This window comes from Trachurus japonicus, chromosome 24 (assembly GCF_045865225.1).
Source record: "Trachurus japonicus isolate A0001 chromosome 24, Traja_1.0".
In the NCBI taxonomy this organism is placed as follows: domain Eukaryota; kingdom Metazoa; phylum Chordata; class Actinopteri; order Carangiformes; family Carangidae; genus Trachurus; species Trachurus japonicus.
Window position 1 is genome coordinate 6,836,748 of NC_140930.1, and position 22,901 is coordinate 6,859,648.

The 22,901-nt window shown below is 40.6% G+C and overlaps 1 protein-coding gene across 3 annotated transcripts in view; it reads right to left on the reverse strand.

The window, feature by feature from the left end:
- Positions 1 to 3,351: 3,351 nt before the first annotated feature.
- LOC146961276 (uridine-cytidine kinase-like 1) overlaps positions 3,352 to 22,901 on the reverse strand; it is a 37,195-nt gene continuing 17,645 nt past the window's right edge. The window contains exons 5-16 of one of the 3 annotated variants that reach the window (XR_015035206.1): positions 22,629 to 22,700; positions 16,530 to 16,719; positions 16,334 to 16,395; positions 13,701 to 13,720; positions 11,034 to 11,132; positions 9,609 to 9,702; positions 9,389 to 9,451; positions 9,040 to 9,162; positions 7,919 to 8,026; positions 7,109 to 7,265; positions 3,953 to 5,130; positions 3,352 to 3,797 (exon numbers count right to left, since the gene is read on the reverse strand). Coding sequence is in view for 2 of the 3 variants with exons in the window: in XM_085770767.1 (XP_085626893.1) it covers positions 5,054 to 5,130; positions 7,109 to 7,265; positions 7,919 to 8,026; positions 9,040 to 9,162; positions 9,389 to 9,451; positions 9,609 to 9,702; positions 11,034 to 11,132; positions 13,701 to 13,720; positions 16,334 to 16,395; positions 16,530 to 16,719; positions 22,629 to 22,700 (1,065 nt within the window). In the remaining variant the exon portion in view is untranslated. Of the gene's footprint in view, positions 5,131 to 7,108; positions 7,266 to 7,918; positions 8,027 to 9,039; positions 9,163 to 9,388; positions 9,452 to 9,608; positions 9,703 to 11,033; positions 11,133 to 13,700; positions 13,721 to 14,974; positions 14,992 to 16,333; positions 16,396 to 16,529; positions 16,720 to 22,628; positions 22,701 to 22,901 lie in introns of all 3 variants that reach the window. The other 2 variants (XM_085770767.1, XM_085770768.1) reach the window with 2 other exon arrangements.

Consider the following 22,901-nt stretch of genomic DNA (forward strand, 5'->3'; position numbering starts at 1 on the left):
AATTGCACACCTGTCCGTCCTGGGTGAGGGATCCCTCCTCTGTTGTTGCTCACCCTGAGGTTTCTCAGATTTTTCCCTGTTAAAAGGGTTTTCCATGGAGTTTTTTTCTCAGTCGATGTGAGGGTCTAAGGTACGGAGCCCCCAAAGGGACATGGAAGGAAATTTTTTTATTGCGAGATCTCGCAAAAAAAGTGCCCTGTCCGCTGTCTCAGTGCTGAAATATGAATGAATGACAGCGTGTCACTGCCCGTGAGAGAGAGAGTGTGTAGAGAGTTTTGCCACCAGCTTTCTTGTGTCATTTTGTGGAGCAGTAAGGCTATATCTCTGCTGCTCTATAAAACCCTGCGTACACACACTTGCAAGCAAACTTCCCTTCATAAATCACAGAGTTCCTACAAGTGTGCGCAGCTGAATCAGCTTCACGTTCCGCCCTGTACACACCCTGTTTTAACCGTAGATGGTCAATGCAAACCACCACATGAATGCGGTCTGCATGTAAATGAACCTGACGTGCTGTTGTTCTGTTCTGTCTGTGCTGTGAATTAGCTGCAGGTGTTAAAGTGACAACGTGACATGTTGCTGCAGCTGTTAACGGCGTCAGCGGCACGGAGCGCACGCTGTGTTGTTTTGGTGCACTGCCCTCTCAAATGCCGGACCCGGTTCGGCACATAGTTACAACAATGACAACAGTTCTAGTGAGTCTGTATATGAACCAGTCACCATCATGGGCCAGGCAGTTGTCGGTCCCTGAAGACCCTCTTCCTCCTTATTCTCCTCCAGCGGTGCCGCGGTGCAGCATTACGCACGGGGCTCACCGCTGTATATAGGCCTATTTACAGTAATTAGACTGATCGATAAAACTTGTTGAGTCAGTTAGTGATCCTGGTCCTCCATCCTGAAATATATTCTTCAGAATTAACATGACGCTTTTATTTATGCCGATTTTCTCTCGGTTTTTGTGATGAACAGCATTAAGTAGGACTGATAACAAGAAAACAGAGTGTAACGATTGTGATAGTGGCTTTTTCCCAGTCTTTGATATTTAATTGACTCTCGATAGGACCGGATGCTTTATCCCATGCAGCCGCGCCGTCCTCTCCTCCTCCTGCGCTCTGGGAGTGGACAATATGACGGAGAGATGGTGGTGACATCAGTCCGATGCAAAATAACGCTGTTGAATTAAATCACCGTGGGCGATCAGCATGGAGAGAGCTCCCCAAACAACCCAGACCCTATGATACGCTGTCCTTTAACTACATCCTACTAGAAAAACTGACAAGTCAAGCTGTAGTTTGTGTTAGAGGACTAATTCATCTGACATAACCTGACCATCTCTCTCTCTCTCTCTCTCTTTCACGGGCAGTGACACGCTGTCATTCATTCATATTTCAGCACTGAGACAGCGGACAGGGCACTTTTTTTGCGAGATCTCGCAATACTTTTGCGAGATCTCGCAAAAAGTATTGCGAGATCTCGCAAAAAGTATTGCGAGATCTCGCAAAAAGTATTGCGAGATCTCGCAAAAGTATTGCGAGATCTCGCAATAAAAAAAATTCCTTCCATGTCCCTTTGGGGGCTCCGTACTAAGGGCAGTCATGTCATGTCATGTGAAGCCCTTTGAGGCAAACTGTTTGTAAAAACGGGCTATACAAATAAAATTGCCTTGCCTTGCCTTTTACCTTTTTTGTTTTTGAGATATCACAACACATGAGAGGAAAAAGATGAAATTGCATTAGGCTACACATTACATTACTCTTGCCCCAACGACCAAATTACGACAAATGAATGTGCCTTTAATTTCAATGAATTAAAATATTGTACTGACATGTTACTGTTTGGATGTGTGATGACCAGTACAGTAGTAATATTTTTCTCTCAATTTTCAATTTAACAAAAAAGGATAACTTATCAACAACAACAACCAAAAAGACGGACTGTAATTAAATGGAAAATTACAAGATAACATGTATAAACCATCTTTCACAATTTGTTCACAATCTTTGGGTATCAATTTGTTCTATATTTCCACTTATTGAGTAAAGATAACAAAACACACATTATTAGCAACATTTTTCATGTAAGTCTTGTATTTGTTTATCTTTCATGCATGCTCTCACTGTATTCTGTTATATTCTTGCAAAAGATGAAAACATTTCCACTTACCTTCTTCTGTTTGCTATTGAATGGCTTGAAACCAAAACAAGTGGTAAAAGAAAAACACTTCATTTCCCACAGCACTTGAAGGCACCATTAGACCTGTAGATTACGTCACATCCGCTGTAAACAAGGACACGTGTCGCCCTCCAGCGGAAAACTCCGACATCAAACACGCAACAGATGCAGTAGAGAAAAAAAAGACTATTAACACGGTTTAGTTCGTTTGATGTCATGTTTTTATTCTGTACAAGAGAAACAGGTGAAACAAACTGACACTGTTCTCACAGAGGGAGCTTGATGATAAATCTGCAGATAATTAATCAATTCATTATACAGATATTCAGTGTAAAATGAAATAATACAGAAAACATTAAGATACGTGTCAGTATTTCCGCAAAAAAATCAATTAAACCTATCATAATACTTGTTTATAAAGTTAATTTTCTGTTGATTAATTATTGCTGCAGCTCTAGTTTCTCACGTCTGCTGTGAAAACAGTTCATCAATCTGCACGTTGCCTCTTAAAAATGAATATATTAGCGACATAGTTCAGCCATACTCTTTCATGTAAAACACTTATTGCAAAGTGATCAGCTTCTACATATTAAAAAATAAAAATAAAAATAAAAACAGTACATCATTGTGGGACAGTATAGATACTGTTCATTCAAGTGATTTGTTGTAAATTCATATTTGTTTTTGTTTTGATGAGCTCATCATGAGGAGTGTACTGTAACTTCTGGACGTTTGACTGCTGCAGCACAGGTGGAACTATTAAATTAATATTGATTATTGATCTGTTCCATTCACAAGTCAAACCGTCCAGTGAATTCAGGCCTGTGACGCCACAAACAGTAAAAAAAAAAAAACTAAAATATTTTGTGAATGACAGTCGTATAAAAAGCCGTGACATGACGTGGCATGAAACAAATCTGTCATGATGTAGGACACAATAAATAAATAAAAACATTTTAAAAATTAATCAGCCACGAGCAGCAGCAGCGAACACAGTTACCACGGCAACGGCAACAACAACAACAACATGGATCAGTCTCTGTCTGCTGGAAAAAATACACTGTGAGGTGAGGTTTGTTTGTGAATGAGACGCTGTCGAAGCTTCAAGTCCACGACGAAGTAACTTCACTACGACGTTTATCGTCAGATTAAAAGAATAAGTGCTGTTTTTTTAACGAGAATTTTAACGAGATTATTCGTCACAACTTCATAACTGATGATGATGTCACAGGGCGCCACATCTGGCCGACACTAAGCAGCTAAAGCCGTTAAAAGCATCATCGCCTCTTCAGGAGTTTAAGAGGCCGAGACGTTGCGTTAAATCCTCATATTTAGCATTTATAAACATTTAATTAATGATTTATATATGAAGTTTCATCACATCTCACTACTGAAGCGCAAGGCGACCAATTCAAGGACACGGATCGAGGCTATTATGACACTTTTACGTTGAGAAGCAGCAGCTTTACAGAAGAACGCTGAAGTTACACTGAGAATATATAAAATCAAACACTTTCAATGACCCATGTTTATCCGTCTGCTCCCAAAAATGTTCAAAGACTTGATTTTTACTTTAAAAACTTGATTTCTCAGCCTATCCAGGATTTCAAGGACGTGTAGGAACTCTGTTTATAACTCACTATGATGTAGTTACACTTAGTTGTTAGTGCATTTATTAATGCAAAACATCCGTTTACCCCCCAAAAACTTTCAGGGATTCATTTTTCTCTTACATCTGAAATTCACAAACTTACCAGAATTTCAAGAGCCAGTAGGTAACTCTGTTTATTACTCACTATAATGAAATTTTATATATTTTTATTGGTTTTATTAACGTAAAATTATCTGTTTTCACGCCAGTGTCCAATGGAGGAGTCACAGTTAATTATAAACATCTGTAGTTTCATTATAGTGAATTATAAACATTGTTTTAAATGTTGATATGGTTCATTTAAAAGCTAAATGTTTGGACTGTGAATTATCACTATGTGTTATCGCTGTAGAAACCTACTAAAGTAAAGTCAAATAAAGTTTGTTAACAAGATGAAAACAGAGAAAAACGCGTCTCATCTTCTTGTTCAAGTATGAGTCGTCATGGTCGTCGTCCCTTTCGTTGAGCGTCGCCTGAGAAGATTCGACTGCGACGAACTGATCGATCTTAAAAAAAAAAAACGGCTTCAAGCTAAAAAACAGAAGAAACGGAAAGACGGAGAATTCACTACGATATATTTTACAGCTGCTGCTCTTCTCACGTGGCGGAGGACGAGTGAGGTCACGTCTTTGTGCAAAATTACATCGTCACTGATTGGACCCACCCACCCGGAGCAGATCAATCGATCAATGGATCAATCGGTTTGTAGCTGCTGTAAAAAAAAAAAAAAAAAAAAAAACCAACCAAATAATTTTTTTTTTTTTTAACTGAGCGTCGCTCTAGTTCAGTCGTCCAACATCTGGCTCCTCCAGTTCAAACTTCACAGCTGCAGCTTCAGCAACGACATCATCATCATCATCATCATCATCATCAATACTCAGTATCATCAGTATCTTCTCAGTAGGTAGCTTCGGAGCACAACTTGTCTTTTTCCAGATGTTTGTGTGAAATGAGTGAGAGAGGAAACACTTTGGCCCCTGTAAACTCTGCTGTAAACATGAATGAATGAATGAATGAATGAATGAGTGAGTGAGTGAGTGAGCAGCACCGTCTCTCGGCTCCTCACCGCTCCGACGCTGAACTCTCTGGACAGGAAGCAGCAGTTCGTTACGGCGTCGTCAGGAGGAGCTCGTTCACAGATAAGTACTTCTTCTTTTCTTTCTTTCTTTCTTTCTTTCTTCACGAGCCTCCTCCTCGTTCTCTCGTTCTCTCGTTCTCGTCGACCTCTCTTCAATAGTCCATCCCTTCGTCGCTCTCACACCAGTCTGACGGAGCGTCGGTGCCGAAGTAACGATCTCCAAAGTTACCTGCAGCAGGTGGAAGGAGACGGATGAGACAGGTGGAGGACTAGGGTTTGTTAGGGATTTATAAAGAGAAACTTAAAGGGATAGTTCAACATTTTAGCAAATTGGCCCATTGCCATAACCCCTATAGTCATAGCAGTAGGTTCGTTACCTTTAATTGTCAGTGCAAGCTGTTTTTAGAACGGCGGAGTAGAGCTGCGAGCTGCTCAGAGCTACGCTACGGAGGCTCATGGGATTTCTTGGAGTTGTTTTCGAGGTGAATTCGTGCAAAACCGGTGATGCGCGTTCCCGTTGGGGACAGTTTTTCATCAAGCAGTCTCTGTATTTCCCTCTAAAACAACTCTGTCTGGTAACGTTGTGTTATTATCTCATAGCGTGGTGAATGTGCAGGTCACAACTTGTCCACCAGAGCGTTTTGGAGTTGTTGGATTGTGTATTTGATGAGTTTGATGAGGGAAACCAAGAAATCCCATGAGCCTCCGTAGCGTAGCTCTGAGCAGCTCGCGGCTCTGCTCCGCCGTTCTAAAAATAGCTTGCACCGACAATTAAAGGTAACGAACCTACTCCTATGACTACAGGTATTATGGCAATTTGCCAAAATGTTGAACTATCCCTTTAAAAAAATACTTTATTGTGTGATGAAATTTTTTTTTCTTTTTTTTTTTAAAACTAACTTTGAGTAATTATACTACTGTATTTAGGTTTGGGTTATTATAGGATGTGGTGTCTTCCTGCCAACTGGCTCTGAGATTACATCATGATTTCAAGTTGTTGTTATTGCTGTTGATCTAGGATGAATGTATTTGGTGTCTTTTCTTCTTGGCGTTCAGTCCCTGCTAGATGAGTAACTTTCTCTTTCATTCTAACTGCTTTAAAATGAGTTCTTACTATTTCCTTAACTGTTTTATTTATTATTTATATTATATTATTTGTGCATGTTTATCTATCGTGTATTTTAATGGCAACTGTACAGCATGTTGGTCACCTGAGGTTGTTTTTAAATGTGCTTTACAACAAACAGTCAAACATCGACTTGACTTTTATTCTGATCTGTTTTCTCATGTTTGTACCTGTATTTTCTATTTTGTCTCTCAATGTGAAGCAAGCATACACGTAATAAAACATGAGAAAACCGATAAGAATATAAGTCAAGTCAATGTTTGACTGCACATTTAAAAACAACCTCAGTTGACCAAAGTGCTGTACAGTTGCCATCAAAATACACGATATATAGATGAACAAGAAATAGTTTGATAAAGAGAAACTATGTGTCATTGGTCCAGAAAGTCTGAGACTATTCGACCCACTGCTTTGTGCTGAGGTCTCAGATTGGCTCTACTCTGATCCACTGTCTTAAAGCAACATTTCGTAGTTTCTTGCCCTTAAAATAAAGTTTCTAAACTCAGTCAAGTGGCAGAAAAACAGTTAATCGGATGAATCGAGCCGTTGCTGCAGCCTGAGTCTGCTCTGTTTCCTGTAACTTTCCTGTGTGGACAGGAACACAACTTGAGCTTCAGCAAAATCCAACTCTCCCCGTAACTCTGACAAGGGGAGTGAGACTCTACAACACAAGTCCAATATTTACGTAGGTTTTCTGTGTTTGGAAAACGACATTGTTTTTTATTCTTTAATGATTCCCCTAGCTCAGGGAACGCATCCCAACACATCCTGAAAACAGACGAACTTCCTTCACTCAGAGTTTAGTTTTAGATGATTTTCTTCTTTGTCAAATGTATATATTGTTTTGTTTGTAATCATCGTCAATGTGTTTTTGCTTTAAGGCCTTTAGATAACTCTGCAGATTTCAGTCACCGGTGTTTCTCTCCTCTCAGAGCAGCAGCTGCAGTTCGTCTTCTCTCACTGTGTCAGCGTTGATTTGCACTAAGAAGAAAAACCTCGACTGACGGATCTGTACGTCAGCTCTTGCCCAGATGTTTTCTGAGGTTCAGCTTCTCTGACAACAGGAAGAGGACCAACTCACCGATGCCTGGGATGATGTGGAACTGGTCGTTGACCTCCTTGTCCACCGCCGTGGTGATGATGCGGACTTTAGGGAAGGCGTACGCCACCGAGTGGACGCCCATCTCCGCCATGAGCAGCGACAGCAGGAAGATCTTGTCCTCGGCCACGTCGTGGTCCTTCAGACGGGAAGAGAAAAAACAACTTCATCTTTTTACCTCATAAAGCACCAAACCATCTAATTTCAACACATCGAGGCGTCGTAGGGGTGGGCGATTTGGCAAAAATATCATATCACGATTTTTTTTAAATGAAGCCACGATTTCGATTTCATCACGATCTTAAATCAAAAAAGGAAAAATAGACTATTTAGGCCAAAGTACCTTTCTGAACAGATTTTAATCTAAATAGTTGCAGTTTTGCCAACATGTGCAAACAACGTAAACATAGTAAAAGGTAAACAACAACACTCTGATAAAGTGGACTCTTGCAACATAAAAGGTAGCTTTCAGTAAACATGAAAGTAAAATATTAATGAAGACATTACTGTTTGTTTTATTCAACACAGTCATTTTAACAGGATTTTAAGTGTATCAAAACACTAAATAGCTGATTGAAAAGGGTCAAATAAAAATACAAACTAAAGTAACTGTTGTTATCTCTTTTAGCAAACGTTGCAAATGTCCTTTGTTTGCGCTTTGCAGCATAGAACTGCAATTTATAGAATGAGCCCCAGACGATCCTACGATCTCTGCACTTTGGCAGATCGTCTACACACTCTAATCCTTCACGATCTAATATCGTCATATCGCCCACCCCTAAGGCGTCGTACCAGCAGCACTCTGACGGCCATGAGCGCCGCGGCGCCGGTGGACACGGTGCTGTCCATCAGGATGACGTAGTCCTCGCTGATGTCTTTGGGCAGACGGAGGTAGTGAAGCTGCAGGACGGAGACAAGACGGAGGATAAAATCATCAATGTGCAGATAACAAAATGGAAAGTGTTTTTGTTGAATGAGGAAGAGTTCATGACCTCCCCCTTACTTTTGTTTTTACTTGAGCTCTATATAAATGGGTTTTAAAGGGATAGTTCAACATTTTGGCAAATTGGCCCATTGCCATAATCCCTGTAGTCATAGCAGTAGATTCGTTACCTTTAATTGTCGGTGCAAGCTATTTTTTTTTTTTTGAATGTGCAGGTCACAACTTGTCCACCAGAGCGTTGTGGAGTTGTTGGATTGTGTATTTGATGAGTTTGATGAGGGAAACCAAGAAATCCCATCAGCCTCCGTAGCGTAGCTCTGAGCAGCTCGCGGCTCTGCTCCGCCGTTCTTGTTCTTGTGCAAAAAAATGAGACACCGTCTGTAGTCTGCAGGTGTTTAAACTTCTGTTAAAGGGATAGTTCAACATTTTTGCAGATTGGCCCATTGCCATAATCCCTATAGTCATAGCAGTAGGTTCGTTACCTTTAATTGTCGGTGCAAGCTATTTTTAGAACGGCGGAACAGAGCTGCGAGCTGCTCAGAGCTACGCTACGGAGGCTCATGGGATTTCTTGGTTTCCCTCATCAAACTCATCATATACACAATCCAACAACTCCACAACGCTCTGGTGGACAAGTTGTGACCTGCACATTCACCACGCTATGAGATAATAACACAACGTTACGAGATGGACTGCTGTTTTTTTGCTATTCTTGTCATAAAAACTAATAAAAAACGAAGTTTCAAAACGAATGAAGCTTCAATGAAGCTTGAACTGAATCTTGATATTTTTGCTGCTAAACCAATTTTAATCTGTGGGAAAAATTCTGATGTGAAGTTCAGGCTCGGCTGCAGCTTTGTGACACTTGTTATTAAAACTTTAAAAGTCACTGGTTTCTGCTGCGGTCACACTGAGCTGGTTTCACACTGAGCAGCAGCAGCAGCAGCAGCGACTCTGTGGACTCTCAGACCTCTGGTTCTCCGGTGTCGTGGTTGGTCTGGATCAGGATCTTCCCCAGTCTGATGTCTTTGCACACGGCCATCAGCGCCTGCTCCATCGTCTCGCCGGCTCGGAGGATCGACACACCGGTGATCTACACGCAGGAAGGAGACGGACAGAGGCTCAAAGACAAAATACCCGACAAAACAATTAAAAACAGGAAGAGGAATGAAAAGAAGAAACCAAAAGAAATTTCAAAATAAAAGAGAAATGGCCTCCAGAGAGTTGTTCTTAAAATATGAATATTTTCATAATTAGTAAAACATTTAAGTTTGGGAGGATGTGTTGGCGGTTGGACAGGGGGTTGACGACAAACTCACTCGTTTCCCACTCAGCCTCTTTCCTTCGTAGACGCCGCCCTGAGGCGTCTCCACGGAAACCGGCTGCAGAGACAAAGAGAAACATCATGAGAACAGCATCTTTATTTATTTCACCTGTGGACAGGACGTTCAGAGACGGAGAGATCGTCTAAAGGGCGCACCCCGCCACAATAAAAGCCTGTGGTGTTGTTGTTTATCTCACACAGACACAAAAACTCACCTTGAGAGGGAGGAAGGAGAGCGCGTGCTCGATCAGCAGCCTCATTAATCTCTTAGAGTAGAAGATAAACTCGTCTCGGTTGGTCTCCTTGTTCCTACACACACACACACACACACACACGGTTAACTCCAGTCCTACGTACGGTGGCCCTCAGGGGTCAAACCACTAACAAACATGAATACAGAAAACATCTTCATCGATTTCATCCACCGACCAGCATTTCCTACTTTCGGTTTCGCAGACGCTGCCCGGCGGATCATGGGAATAACGTCGCCGAATCGCCGTTTATGGTTGGAACTACGACGGTATCTGATCGTCTTCGAACCTCCGACTTCCATTCTTGAACGAAAACATTCTTGGCAAATGGCTTTCGTCCGTCTTGCGTCGGTCCAAGAATTTCACCGTGCTCATGGGAAATGTAGTGTGAAAACACTTTGCTTTCCAAAACTCCTCATTGTCCCTTTAATTTGAAATGGATTTTTTTGCTTTTGTTTCTATATTTAAATATTTATATTTAAACTTAACCTGAAAACAACTATTTTCTTCTAAATTATGTGACAAATGATGTAAAATCTGTCAAGAAACATACTGTAGTGTTGCATTGGAGAAGTGAATTACATTTATTCCACATTTGAGTCCAAATCTATTTTCCTGCATATCCAGGGTTTCCGCTACATGTAATTGATCGTGGCGCACCGCCACGGCAAAATAAAAGCCGCCACACCTTCAGAATGATGATTTTTTTTAATTTAAATTTTTTAATGTTAAAACAATGTTAAGCAGGGTTTCCATTAAGTAGCTACTTTGCAGCCCTTTCCACTACACAGTTACAACTTTCGACTCTGCTTTTCAATCACAGCTGAGTTCTTTATTTCCTCCTCATTAAAAACAAAACTTATCAACCAGCGCATCCAGTGTTATACCATTAATTAACGACTCTGTGGCGGCCGGGGAACAAGCGCTTCGCACCTCAGCTCTGTGTGTGTTCATCTGTCGCGCTCTGTTTCGATTATGAAATAGGCTACAAACGTACACACATTGGCCTCACGTGTTTGTCATTCGCGGTGTTTTATTTTGAAAATTGACCGGATTCTCTCGTGTTTCTTTGTGTGACTTCCTGCCAAGATTGACACGGTGGCTCGCGGCTCGTGCACAAAATAGACCAAACGCCGAAATGATCGCTGCATGCCGCGGGGGATTGGATGCCGAAATGCCCCCGCATCTCCGCGCAGCCCCCACCCCCCGGTCGGACAATCTGGTCCCGCGCGCATGCACCCCCCGTTGATCAGACCACACTCGCCGCCACTCTTTAAAAAAACACTGTTATCGTCACAGTTTTATGAAAAACATGAATGCTGGTTCCACCTCTGGACATTGTGTTGCATCAGGTCGTTAACGTCGTTATCAGGTCGGTGTGGTACTGACCTGATGATGGTGTGCATGCCGCGGACCTGTGGCGTGCTCTCCAACACGCTGAGGGTTTTGGGTAACGGCTGACCCTGATGAGCCGAGGCCAGAGCCGATCTGTGTAACACACACACACACACACACACACTAATCAACACACAGTAACTCTCCTCATCCATCACAGTCCTGGTTTAGTTCATTAATCGAGACGCTCGTTTGATCTAAGTCGGGTTTTGTTTTGCTGCCTTTTATCTTCAGACCAGATGCATCATGGTCCGAGGTGAGACGATGTTAGACAAGCAGCTGCAAACATGTGGATGAGTGGAGGTGAGAACATCTGGAGAGAAGCAGCCAGAGGTGCAGAGACTCAATCACTTCCTTTATATACACACAGATATACTTTTTAAAGGGATACTTCACCCAAAATCGACAATTCACCAATTTTCTACACACCGTCATGCCAAGGAAGGGTTTGGAGAACTTTCAGAGTCATCAAAACGCTTTAGGAGTTCCAGGGGGGGTCCGGCTGGTGACGGGTTTTCATATAATGGCGGCGGAGAGAGTTCACTTTTGAATCGTCCAAAACACACACTATGAAACATCCAGATACCTCCATACTGCTCGTCTGTACTGACCCAAGTGTCCTGAAGCTGCCACATGAAAAAGTTGTTTGAAAAAAAATGTATTTGATCTGTTTTTAGCCTTGTTGTAGCAGTAGCTCCCAGTGGTTGTGTGAGATTTGCTGCGAGATGTTCTTCTGTGTTTACATCAAAAATCCAGTGGTTTACAACGACGAACGAACATCTGGCAGCAAATCTCGCGCATGCGCACAAACATCAACAGAACCACTGGGAGCTACTGCTACAACAAGGATAAAAACAGAGATCACATTAACTTCTTCCAAACAACTTTTCCATGTGGCGGCTTCAGGACACTTGGGTCAGTACAGACGAGCAGTATGGAGGTATCTGGATGTTTCATAGTGTGTGTTTTGGACCATTCAAAAGTGAACTCTATCCACCGCCATTATATGAAAACCCGTCACCAGCCGGACCCCCCCTGGAACTCCTAAAGCGTTTTGATGACTCTGGAAGTTCTCCAAACCCTTCCTTGGCATGACGGAGAGTAGACGATTGGTGAATTATCGATTTTGGGTGAAGTATCCCTTTAATTAATCAATGAATGCAAAGCCGAGCTGAACTGTCAGTGTGGCTGCTGGAGGAGGAAATGCAGGGTCACACACACTCACACACACAAATGCATCCAGTGTTAAAATACTGAATATAAACATAGTCAGGTGCAAATATGACTTGACCCCAAAAAAATTCTAACAAAAGGTTTCTCAGTTGTTTTTTATAGTATTAGATGTCCTTAATAACATACTAAAAGTGAACAAAATTTGACCACTAGAAAGGTGTTATTTTCAAGATGGCGTCCAAGATGGATAGGAAGCCTGAGGAGACACCACAGGTGAATAGGGTAAAATTTTTAACTAACAGATATCACCATGAAACTTCCCAAGTTTATCACTTACATTAAGACAAATATTTTTTGTATTACAAGTTTTGTCAAATTGTATGTTTAAATATGTAAATGAGGCAATATCTCATTAAATATGCGCTAATTTGCATACATTTCCAGAACCGAAATCTGAACAATGGATAAAAGCCACTTTCAAAATTCTTGTTTTATTTTGTTGACATACTAGAGTCAGAAGTTTTTACAGAGGGGATTTTGGATATCTCTCTTTATCTGTAAATGAGAAAATACTAGCAGCCCTAAAAATTCAAGTTGGTTGTGTTTTTAGGAGTAAAATGTTGTATAAATCAGGCTATGAATGATATATCAACAATCCCCTCTGTAAAAACCTTCAGAATATAGAAAGGGATCAAACTGGAAGGTTTGGTGTCTGTAAGTGCTGCTGAAGTGGAGATTTCGGGCTCTTATACAACATTTTACTCCTAAAAACACGACGATATTTGAATTTTTAGGGCTGCTAGTATTTTCTCATTTACAGAGTGATAAAGAGAGATATCCAAAATCCCCTCTGTAAAAACTTCTGACTCTAGTATGTCAACAAAATAAAACAAGAATTTTGAAAGTGGCTTTTATCCATTGTTCAGATTTCGGTTCTGGAAATGTATGCAAATTAGCGCATATTTAATGAGATATTGCCTAATTTACATATTTAAACATACAATTTGACAAAACTTGTAATACAAAAAATATTTGTCTTAATGTAAGTGATAAACTTGGGAAGTTTCATGGTGATATCTGTTAGTTAAAAATTTTACCCTATTCACCTGTTGTGTCTCCTCAGGCTTCCTATCCATCTTGGACGCCATCTTGAAAATAACACCTTTCTAGTGGCCAAATTTTGGTAAACTTTTAGTATGTTATTAAGGACATCTAATACTATAAAAAACAGCTGAGAAACCTTTTGTTAGAATTTTTTTAGGGTTAGGTGTTTTTTTTTCATATATGCACCCGCCTAACACTTGACTTGTGTTGTCTGCTTCATGCTGCATGTGACAACAGCTACAGAAACAGAAACTCTCTCTGGTGATAAAAGGCAGCAAAAACATCAAACGAGCACGTCGGCCTCAAAAGAGCGAAGAACGTTTAATCAGTTCAAGGAAAACTACAAATATCTAGAGGGAGGATGCACACGGGACGGAGGCTCACATGTCCCAGCGGAGCTTCCTCTGAGGAGTCGGAGAAATGGAGAAGAAGAAGAGGAGGAAGAAGAAGGAGAAGTGATGGAAAGTAAAGAAGAAATAGAAATGACAGACACAAAACAAGAGGAGAGAAAGAGCAGGATTAGAGCGATGACACAGCTCCACCACATCACTGAGGAGAAGCTCAGGAGTCGGATTATTATCGATCAATTATTGATTATTATCTCTCTAAACCTTCAGTTTCCTGTTTGGCTGCATTGTAGAGAGACAGTGTGAACGAGGCCGGTGGAAACTCAACTCAAACCAGAGTTTTCTGGGGGTTTATAATAATTATGATCTGATCGGAACAAGCTAAAGTTATTTATTCTGATCAGTTTTTACATTTTTAACCGCAGGAAACTTGAACATGTTTTAGTTTTAAAGGGATAGTTAAACATTTTGGCAAATTGGCCCATTGCAATAATCCCTATAGTCCTAGCTGTAGGTTTGTTACCTTTAATTGTCGGTGCAAGCTATTTTTAGAACGGCGGAGCAGAGCCGTGAGCTGCTCAGAGCTACGCTACGGAGGCTCATGGGATTTCTTGGTTTCCCTCATCAAACTCATCAAATACACAATCCAACAACTCCAAAACACTCTGGTGGACAAGTTGTGACCTGCACATTCACCACGCTATGAGATAATAACAGAACGTCACCAGACAGAGTTGTTTTAGAGGGAAATTCATGCAAAACCGCAAGACAGAAAAACTGTTTATTTTTTATTCATTCAGAGTTAGTGAATCGACATCAGAAGAAAATCTGGTTTCTAACATTTGTTTCCGGCAGAATTTGTATAAATATTAATTTCTCTCATGCATCATGAACAGACATCGATCTGAACATCGGAGCATTAGCACATTAACTTCTTTAGTGTCGTTTCCACATGAAACGATCTGAAGCTGTGAACTTCCTCCTGTCTCTCATCAGGCCTCGTCTCTTAGAGGAGATGAAGATGACGATGAAGATGATGATGATGATGAAGGTTATTTATGGAACAAAGTGAAATAAACTTCACTGGTTTCTCTGGTTTGTTAGTTAAAAAGGTGAAATCACACAAAAACAAGACCAGTGTTAATCTGTTTTTTGTTTTTAAAGGAGGCGTGGTGGAAGAAAAGAGAGCAGAAGAAGGAGAAGACGGAGAAAAAGAAAAAGGAGAAGACGGAGAAACAAAGGACAGTGAGGAGGAAGAGGAAGAAGACAGGGAGGAAGAAATGTCATAATAAAAAGCCGTGTCAGTCGTACCTCACATTGATCTCACGCTGATGGTTACACAGCATTCAGCCAGGCAGGAGAGAGAGTGGAGGAGGGAGGGGGAGTCGTGCACACACAAGGACACACACACATTAACACACACAAACACACACACACACACACACACGTATGAGTGCACGTGTGTGTGTGCAAACAGTGAGAAACAAAAAGAAAAAACATGAGATCAGCCATTCATGAGAAAAAAGTAAAAACCTCAAAAACAAAAAACATTTAAAGCAAAACAAATGTTTGTTAAAATAAAATTTAAACTCTATATAAATATCATTATTGACATTTTTATACATGAATTCAGCAGCATCTTAATTAAAAAAAAAAAAAAAATTCTATATTTAAATGTCCAACTTCTCCAAACTCTTTGTCTCTCAGTGTTTTTTCTCTTGTGGTGAATCAGTGACGTCCGTCCACCAGCAGAGGGAGGAGGAGGTTTGGATCAAGTGACAGAATAAATATGTTTTTACTTTAATCTTGGACTTTTAAAACTGTTTTATATATTTATATATTTGCCTGAACCTGCTCTCTGCATTAGTTCAATGTTTATCAATTCATTTTTTATTTATAAATCACTCTTCTTACTGATTAATCTGTGATTTATAAACGCAGGTATAAATGTATAATGTGTTTAATTATTGTGTAAATGATGGATTCAACATTTATGAATAAAGTGTTATATCAATGACAAACCAGTTATTTAGTGGTAGATCATTTATAAAGCGTCAGTAAATGATTAATAAACTATTTAGATGAAGATTTATGCTGCAGTGTGATTTAAACATGAACTAATCATCAGATAATAGCTGTTTTATCATACATGAGCTCATTAATTCAGTTCAGTAGTTAAATATTTATAACTGTTTATTAATTATATAATAATGAGGAGGAAAAATGTTTTATAAATGATGAATTAAGCATTTAATATTGTTTAATTAAGGCTTAACAGTGTGTAGTTATTATAAAGTGGCTCCATATTATTAGATCAAACATTATGAAACATAATTTTATATAATGAATTTTAAATACTGGACTTTACAGCCGAATATTTAACTATTTCATGTCCACAGAACTCGTTCACACTTGTCCACAGCTTCATTTTAACAAACCAGGACTTCTTTTTCATTTTTAATCTCAGCTCAGGAGCAGGCGAGTTAAACTTTAGAGAGTTTGGCTCCAGAACTTTTGTGTTAAAACTTAATTTGAAGCCAAACACGTGGAGATAATTCAGATTTTGATCATTATAAGGACGACTGTATAATAATCTGTGATTAACACTTTCTCCTCTCTGAACAAACACTTAATAATCCAAACAACAGGAAATAAATGTTTGGTTTTTACCTTCTCCAGCTGACTGTGAACGTGCTGAACGATCAGATCCAGAGCCACAAAGTTTTCTCCACCTGAACATCGACACGTTTCACACACAAACAACAAGAATTCACTGATTTAATCGGATTATTTTCACTATAAACTGATTTATTTCTTTTCTTCTTTTTCTTTTCTCTAGCGTAACGAAGACAGTTTGACCTCTGACCTCTGGGCACCACGATGTCGGCCACCTGCACCGTGGGCTCGATGTACTGCTCGAACGCCGGTTTGACAAACTTGTTGTACTGTTTGATGATGCCGCTGATGTTGCGGCCGCGCTGGGAAATGTCCCTCTTCAGCCGCCGTATCAGACGGATGTCGGAGTCGGTGTCGACGAAAACTTTCATGTCCAGGAGCTGGAAGAGGAAGAAGAAGAGGGGGGGGGGGGTTCTTTAATTAGTCTGATTGTTTGTAATTTGTTTGTTTTGTGTAGGAACTTTATTTTTAATTTCCTAAACGGAGGGATTCCCTTTGTGTCACAAAATATTTCAAATAACAGTGAATACAAACACACAATATTAAAGGTCCATACAGTATAAAGGTAGATGTTCGTATTAAAGGTCCAGTGTGTAATAATTGTCAAGGTTTATTGGTAAAATCAGAATAAAATACCCATGAATATATTTGTATAAGTGTATAATCGCTATAAAATAAAATTTGTTTGGTTTTCGTAGCCTTATAATTCTTCTTTTATATAAACATATAGGAAGGGTCTTGCTTTAGAGACTGTCGCCATCTTGCGCCGCCATGTTTGTACGGTAGCCCGAACGGAAAATCCAGCCAGAGAACACGTTTCATGCGTATAAATAAATCAAACATGTGATGTATTTAATTTCAGTGTGTTTTATTTGAATGGGAATATTAAAAACTGCAGTACTGTACCGCCACCTACTGGCTGGTCAACGTTGAATGAAACTTTATCCAGTAACAACAAACAACAGAATAGCACATCTTGCCAGCTTACATCTTGTTTTAAGAGTTGCATCGAGTTGCATCGTATTATGTGCTTTTTATTGTCAAATTTTCCATTGTACACTCATTAATAATGTGTTTCACGTGTATTTCTTTCTAGCATACTATGTCTGTCAGCCATGCTAGTTTTTGGTTGATATGGCGCACAGATATGATGTAGAATTGTTTATTTCATGGTTTATGCATCGAAAGAAATGTAATATTAATAATTTTAGATTATTTTCATCATTGTCCTTTTAGTCTGAGCACTGCAAACTAGAATCTGAACGCTGGATGTCACGGTTTTACCCCCATTTTACGCACTGGACCTTTAAAGCTGCACAGTCATTCACATTTGATCAGTTTTCTATGTAAGAAAAGAAATTGCAGTTTTTTGAGGATAATATTTTAATAGACTGTTCAGTCCGATGAAAACGTTTGGACACGAGGACGTTGATAAGAAACTGAAAGAGAAGAATCTGTTTCTTCAGTTCGTCTGTGTTGAAAGAGGATGAAGAGGAGGAGGAGGAGGAGGAAGAGGAGGAGTCGTTGTGTTATTATCTCCGCTATCGGCACCGTCACCTCTGTCACTGTCAAAGACGAATCGTCCTCCTCTGAGCTCCATTAAACTGAACCTGAACTCAGCAGAAACCAGGAAAAATCAATGAGGCGACTTCACGACGACAAAAAGAGGAAGAAGCTTCACAAAGAACCAGAGATGACGGAGGAGGAGGAGGAGGAGGAGGAGGAGGAGGAGGAGGAAGGAGGGATCAGTGTGTGTGTGTGTGTGTGTGTGTGTTAACAGGTATAACTCAGTTGCACAACAAGCCAGTTGATCCAGTCTGTTGTAAATCTGACAAAACGACTAAAAGGAGACGTGTGTGTGTGTGTGTGTGTGTGTGTGTGTGTGTGTGTGTGTGTGTGTGTGTGTGTGTGTTTCCAAAGGTTAGAGAGCGAGAGGCAGCGGCCGTAGATCAGTGTCTAACCTGCTCCAACAGGAAGTCTGATCATTTAGCTTCTTCTTCTTATACTGCGACTGTAACTGTGAGACAGATTTCATTGTGTAAATTTATGTTTCACATGTTACAAAGATACAAAATAGATTTAAAGGTAGGTTCTGGAGTTTTGTTTGTTGTAGTTTGTAAACAAAACACTGAAATAGAGCTTTGACATTTGCCCAAAAAAATCATATTCGAACTTCGTTTGTTTATTAAAGGTCCCATATTATGCTGTTTTTCAACTATTTCACATGGTTCTAAGTTGTCCAACCATATAGTATTCCTAGTGTATTGTCCCCAAATCAATCTGCAGCTCTACATCTCAGTAATCTAAAAGTGGCTCTCCAGAGCTCTCCTGCAAACGAGCCATTTCTGTGTCTGCACCTTGAAATGCAAATAAGATGTGTAAACCACGTCCACTCCACACCTGTCACGGGGAGAGGGTGTGGTTTTCACTACAGGTACATGTGCCAGTGTTGACATTGGGACAGGGGTCGGCATTGATTTCCGAGACAAAAAAAAAAAAAAAAAAATTCTGAGACTGGCATCTTGTCTGAAAAAATGTAGGCTAAATGTTCCTTCTTTATTTTTATTTTTTTTTACTGTGGCAGAAGGAGAAACATGGAGAGACTCCTACTACCATCAGAAAGTTCTGTGTGAAACTGTCAAATAAAAAAAACAAGTGAAACTGAGGAGCGCAGCACAAACTGTGCACTGTTGTACGGACTGATGAGAATATTGAGGTGGTTTTGCGCTGGGAGAGGAGACTTCCTACTTCAGATGTCTCTCATTCCGTGATTCGGAGTCGGACCGCTGCGCTGATGAGAAGCGGTATCATTCCAATATTCTCTGATCCGCGATTTCATTTTTAATGACAGGCGGCTGTTTTTCGGTCAATGATTCAAAAGCATCATCTGGCCGCCGCGGTACCGACCGCTCCTCCCGTAGGCCGACCGCTTCATGTCAAATGACGGACGGGGGGTAGAGAGAGAGAGCGTGTGTGTGGATTAGGGGGGTGGGGGGGGGGCGCTGTTCCGGAAAAGTGTCCGCGGGCGGAGCTCACGTTTTTCCAGACTGGCCCAGGGGGAGTATAAGGAAGTACCGGGAGGTGGAGTCACTTGAGTTCAGCGCATCCTGACGTCAAGTCTGCCAGCACTTCCAATTCGCCCGTTTGGAGACACGATCTTAAAAAAGTGTAGAAATCAATGAAGGGAGTGAACAGACTTTTTTCACCTCCAGGCGTCATAGAAAGGCCACGGGAACACATAGGATCACTACAAAACCTGTAGAAAGTGGATTTTGCATAATATGGGCCCTTTAAGACTACACAAACGTACACGTAACATTGTATATGTTATGTAACGTTATCCACTGCTCCATTTATTGATTTTTCGCCGGATTCGTTGTAAACAAATGCACATGGCCGAGTGGAGCGTAACCAGAACAGCGGAAAAGCGAGCAGACTTGCACAGATTCCTACTGTCTTTCTGTGTAAATATCTCATGTTACAACATGAAAACCTGCGGCTTTTATTTAAGTGCGGCCTATATATGTATGTACAAAATGTATTTTCTTTTAAAAATTTAGGTGGTGCGGCTTATATTCAGGTGCGCTCAATAGTCCAGAAATTACAGTAGTTGTGCGCACATCGAGTGTCTATTTTAGGCCAGGTGCCGGATAGCCATAGGATCATTGAAAAAGAAAAAAGAGAATATCCGCACGCTGGATTAAGGCTCCCATTCATTGGATAATTGCAACGTTTCAACCCGAAGCGGTCTTCCTAGGCAACCTGCAATTATCCAATAAATAGGAGCCTTAATCCAACGTGCGGATATTCTCTTTTTTCTTTTCATTTTCACCTAAACAATATACATATATAACACAGAGTCATTTAACAGCAGCTTTGTGGTTTCTCTGGCCACGCCCCCTCATTAACATATCTGATGCAGCTTTCTTCTTCTTCTTCCTCTTCTTTTAATTGACTCGACCGGTTCCAGAAATGGACACAGAGTGTAATTAATCACCGCGGCAACAACGGCCTGTTATTAGCTGAATCAAAGGGTGATCAACGACACGGCCGAGTCTCAGGGGAGGACGGACGCCTTATCGCCACGGTCCAGCTCACACTCACTCACACACACACACACACACACACACACACACACACACACACACACACACACACACACACACACACACACACACACACACACACACACACTCACACTCACACAGTTAGAAAAGCCTCAGCAGATTTTTCCTCCGACCATCGACAGCATCACAATAAAGAGCAGAATTGACTCAATTTACATTTTACTGCATATTCTGAATTTACACACTTCAATTATATATATTTAATCTTAAATATAGATTATAGATAATCAATATCAGCTTATTTTAAAGGGAAGTTACAGGGCATATACAGGAATCTTGAAGTTAATTCTAATACCTTTTTAAGACTTTTTCAAGACCTTCTCAATATTTTTCAATACCTCACCGCCACTTAAAGCTGTAACCATTTACATCACTGACACTTTTAACTTAACAGTTCTCGTTTGTGATAAAGACTATAGACCACTATGATACAACAGTATTGAAAATAGGCTGGGATAATAAATCAAAGGCAAAGTTTATAATAAAAAAAAACAAAAAACATTGCTCCACTCTCAAAAAACGAAAACAACAATCTTCTTTTCTTTTTTATGTACCGGTTCATCTTTGTTTTTTAATAAAATGAATAAATTCACACACACTTTCACAATGTTTTTTAGGACTCAAACTCTTGGACAGCTAATTCAGAAAAAATACCTTCAAAATTTAAGACTTTATAAAGTCGTGAAAATACTTTTTAATACTTTTTAAGGGTCTTAATTTTCCCAAAATTGATTTATCACCTTTTAATACTTTTGAAGACCCCGCGGATACCCTGAGTTAAAGTTTGACGTTGACGCATTGATGTTTGATATTAAACCAAAAACAGATTAAATATAATTTCACCGTGTCTACACAGGTTAATCAGCAGTAATCTGATTTAATTTCCCTCCGTGTTGTTAATCAGCCGGTTGTTTGTCTCGTTAATCAGCTCCGACAAATCTGATCCCAGACGGGTTTTATTTATTTATTTATTTATTCATTTATATACATCAAGTCGTCATTTTGGGTTTGACTGTTGTGGACTAAATACTGTAAAATCTCAGACGGTTTAAAAACAAGACACTGGGATGAACTGAGAGAGAAAGAGGAAGAAGAGGAGGAAGAGAAGGAAGAGGAAAATGAGGAAGAGGAGGAGGTGAAGGAGAAGGAAGAGGAAGCGAAAGAGGAGGAATAGAGGAAGAGGAAGATGAAGAGGAGGTGGAGGAGGAAGAGGAGGAAAAAGGAGGAGGAAAAGGAGGAGGAGGAGGAGGATTAGGAAAAGGATTAGGAAGACGAGGAGAAAGACGAGGAAGAGGAAGAGAAAGAGGAGGAAAAAGAGGAGGAGGAGGAAAAGGAGGAAGAAGAGAAAGAGGAAAATGAGGAAGAGAAAGAGGAGGAGGAGAAGAGAATGAGAAATTTGGAGAGGAGGAGAAGGAAGAGGAAGGGAAAGAGGAGGAGGAAGAGAAAGAGGAGGAAGAAGAGGAGGAGGAGGAAGAGAAAGAGGAGGAGAAGAGAATGAGACATTTGGAGAGGAAGAGGAAGAGGAAGGGGAAGAGGAGGAGAAAGAGGAAGAAGAAGAGGAAGAGGAGGAAAAAGAGGAGGAGGAAGAGAAAGAGGAGGAAGAGGAAGGGAAAGAGGAGGAAAAAGAGGAGGAGGAAGAGAAAGAGGAGGAAGAGGAGGAAGAGGAAGGAAGAAGAGGAAAAAGAGGAGGAGGAAGAGAAAGAGGAGGAAGAGAAGGAAGAGAAAGAGGAGGAAGAAGAGGAGGAGGAGGAGGAAGAGAAAGAGGAGGAGAAGAGAATGAGACATTTGGAGAGGAAGAGGAAGAGGAAGGGAAAGAGGAGGAAAAGAGGAGGGGAAAGAAGAGGAGGAAAAAGAGGAGGAGGAAGAGAAAGAGGAGGAAGAGGAGGACGAGAAAGAAGAGGAAGAGGAGGAAGAGAAAGAGGAGGAAGAAGAGGAGGAGGAGGAAGAGAAAGAGGAGAAGAGAATGAGACATTTGGAGAGGAAGAGGAAGAGGAAGGGAAAGAGGAGGAAAAAGAGGAGGAGGAAGAGAAAGAGGAGGAAGAGGAAGGGAAAGAGGAGGAAGAGGAGGAAAAAGAGGAGGAGGAAGAGACGAGGAGGAAGAGGAGGAAGAGGAAGAGAAAGAGGAGGAAGAGGAGGGTGATGATGAAGGTCAGTGTTGTTACCTTGAGCAGCTCCTTGTTGGCGAACGCCAGGATTCCCTCGAAGATGACGACGTTGGCGCCGTAAACCGTTTTCTGTCACGACAAACAAAACAAAAACAACTGAGTCACTGAAAATCATCATCATCAAACTGTGTTTATACCGTAACCATGACGATAATGATAAAGAAAAACAAACAAACATCTGTTTTCACCTCATTAATATGCAAATTTATGCAGCGACACAACTTGGCTGATCAGCTTCATCTGCACCTGTGAGCACAGTTACGAACCTTC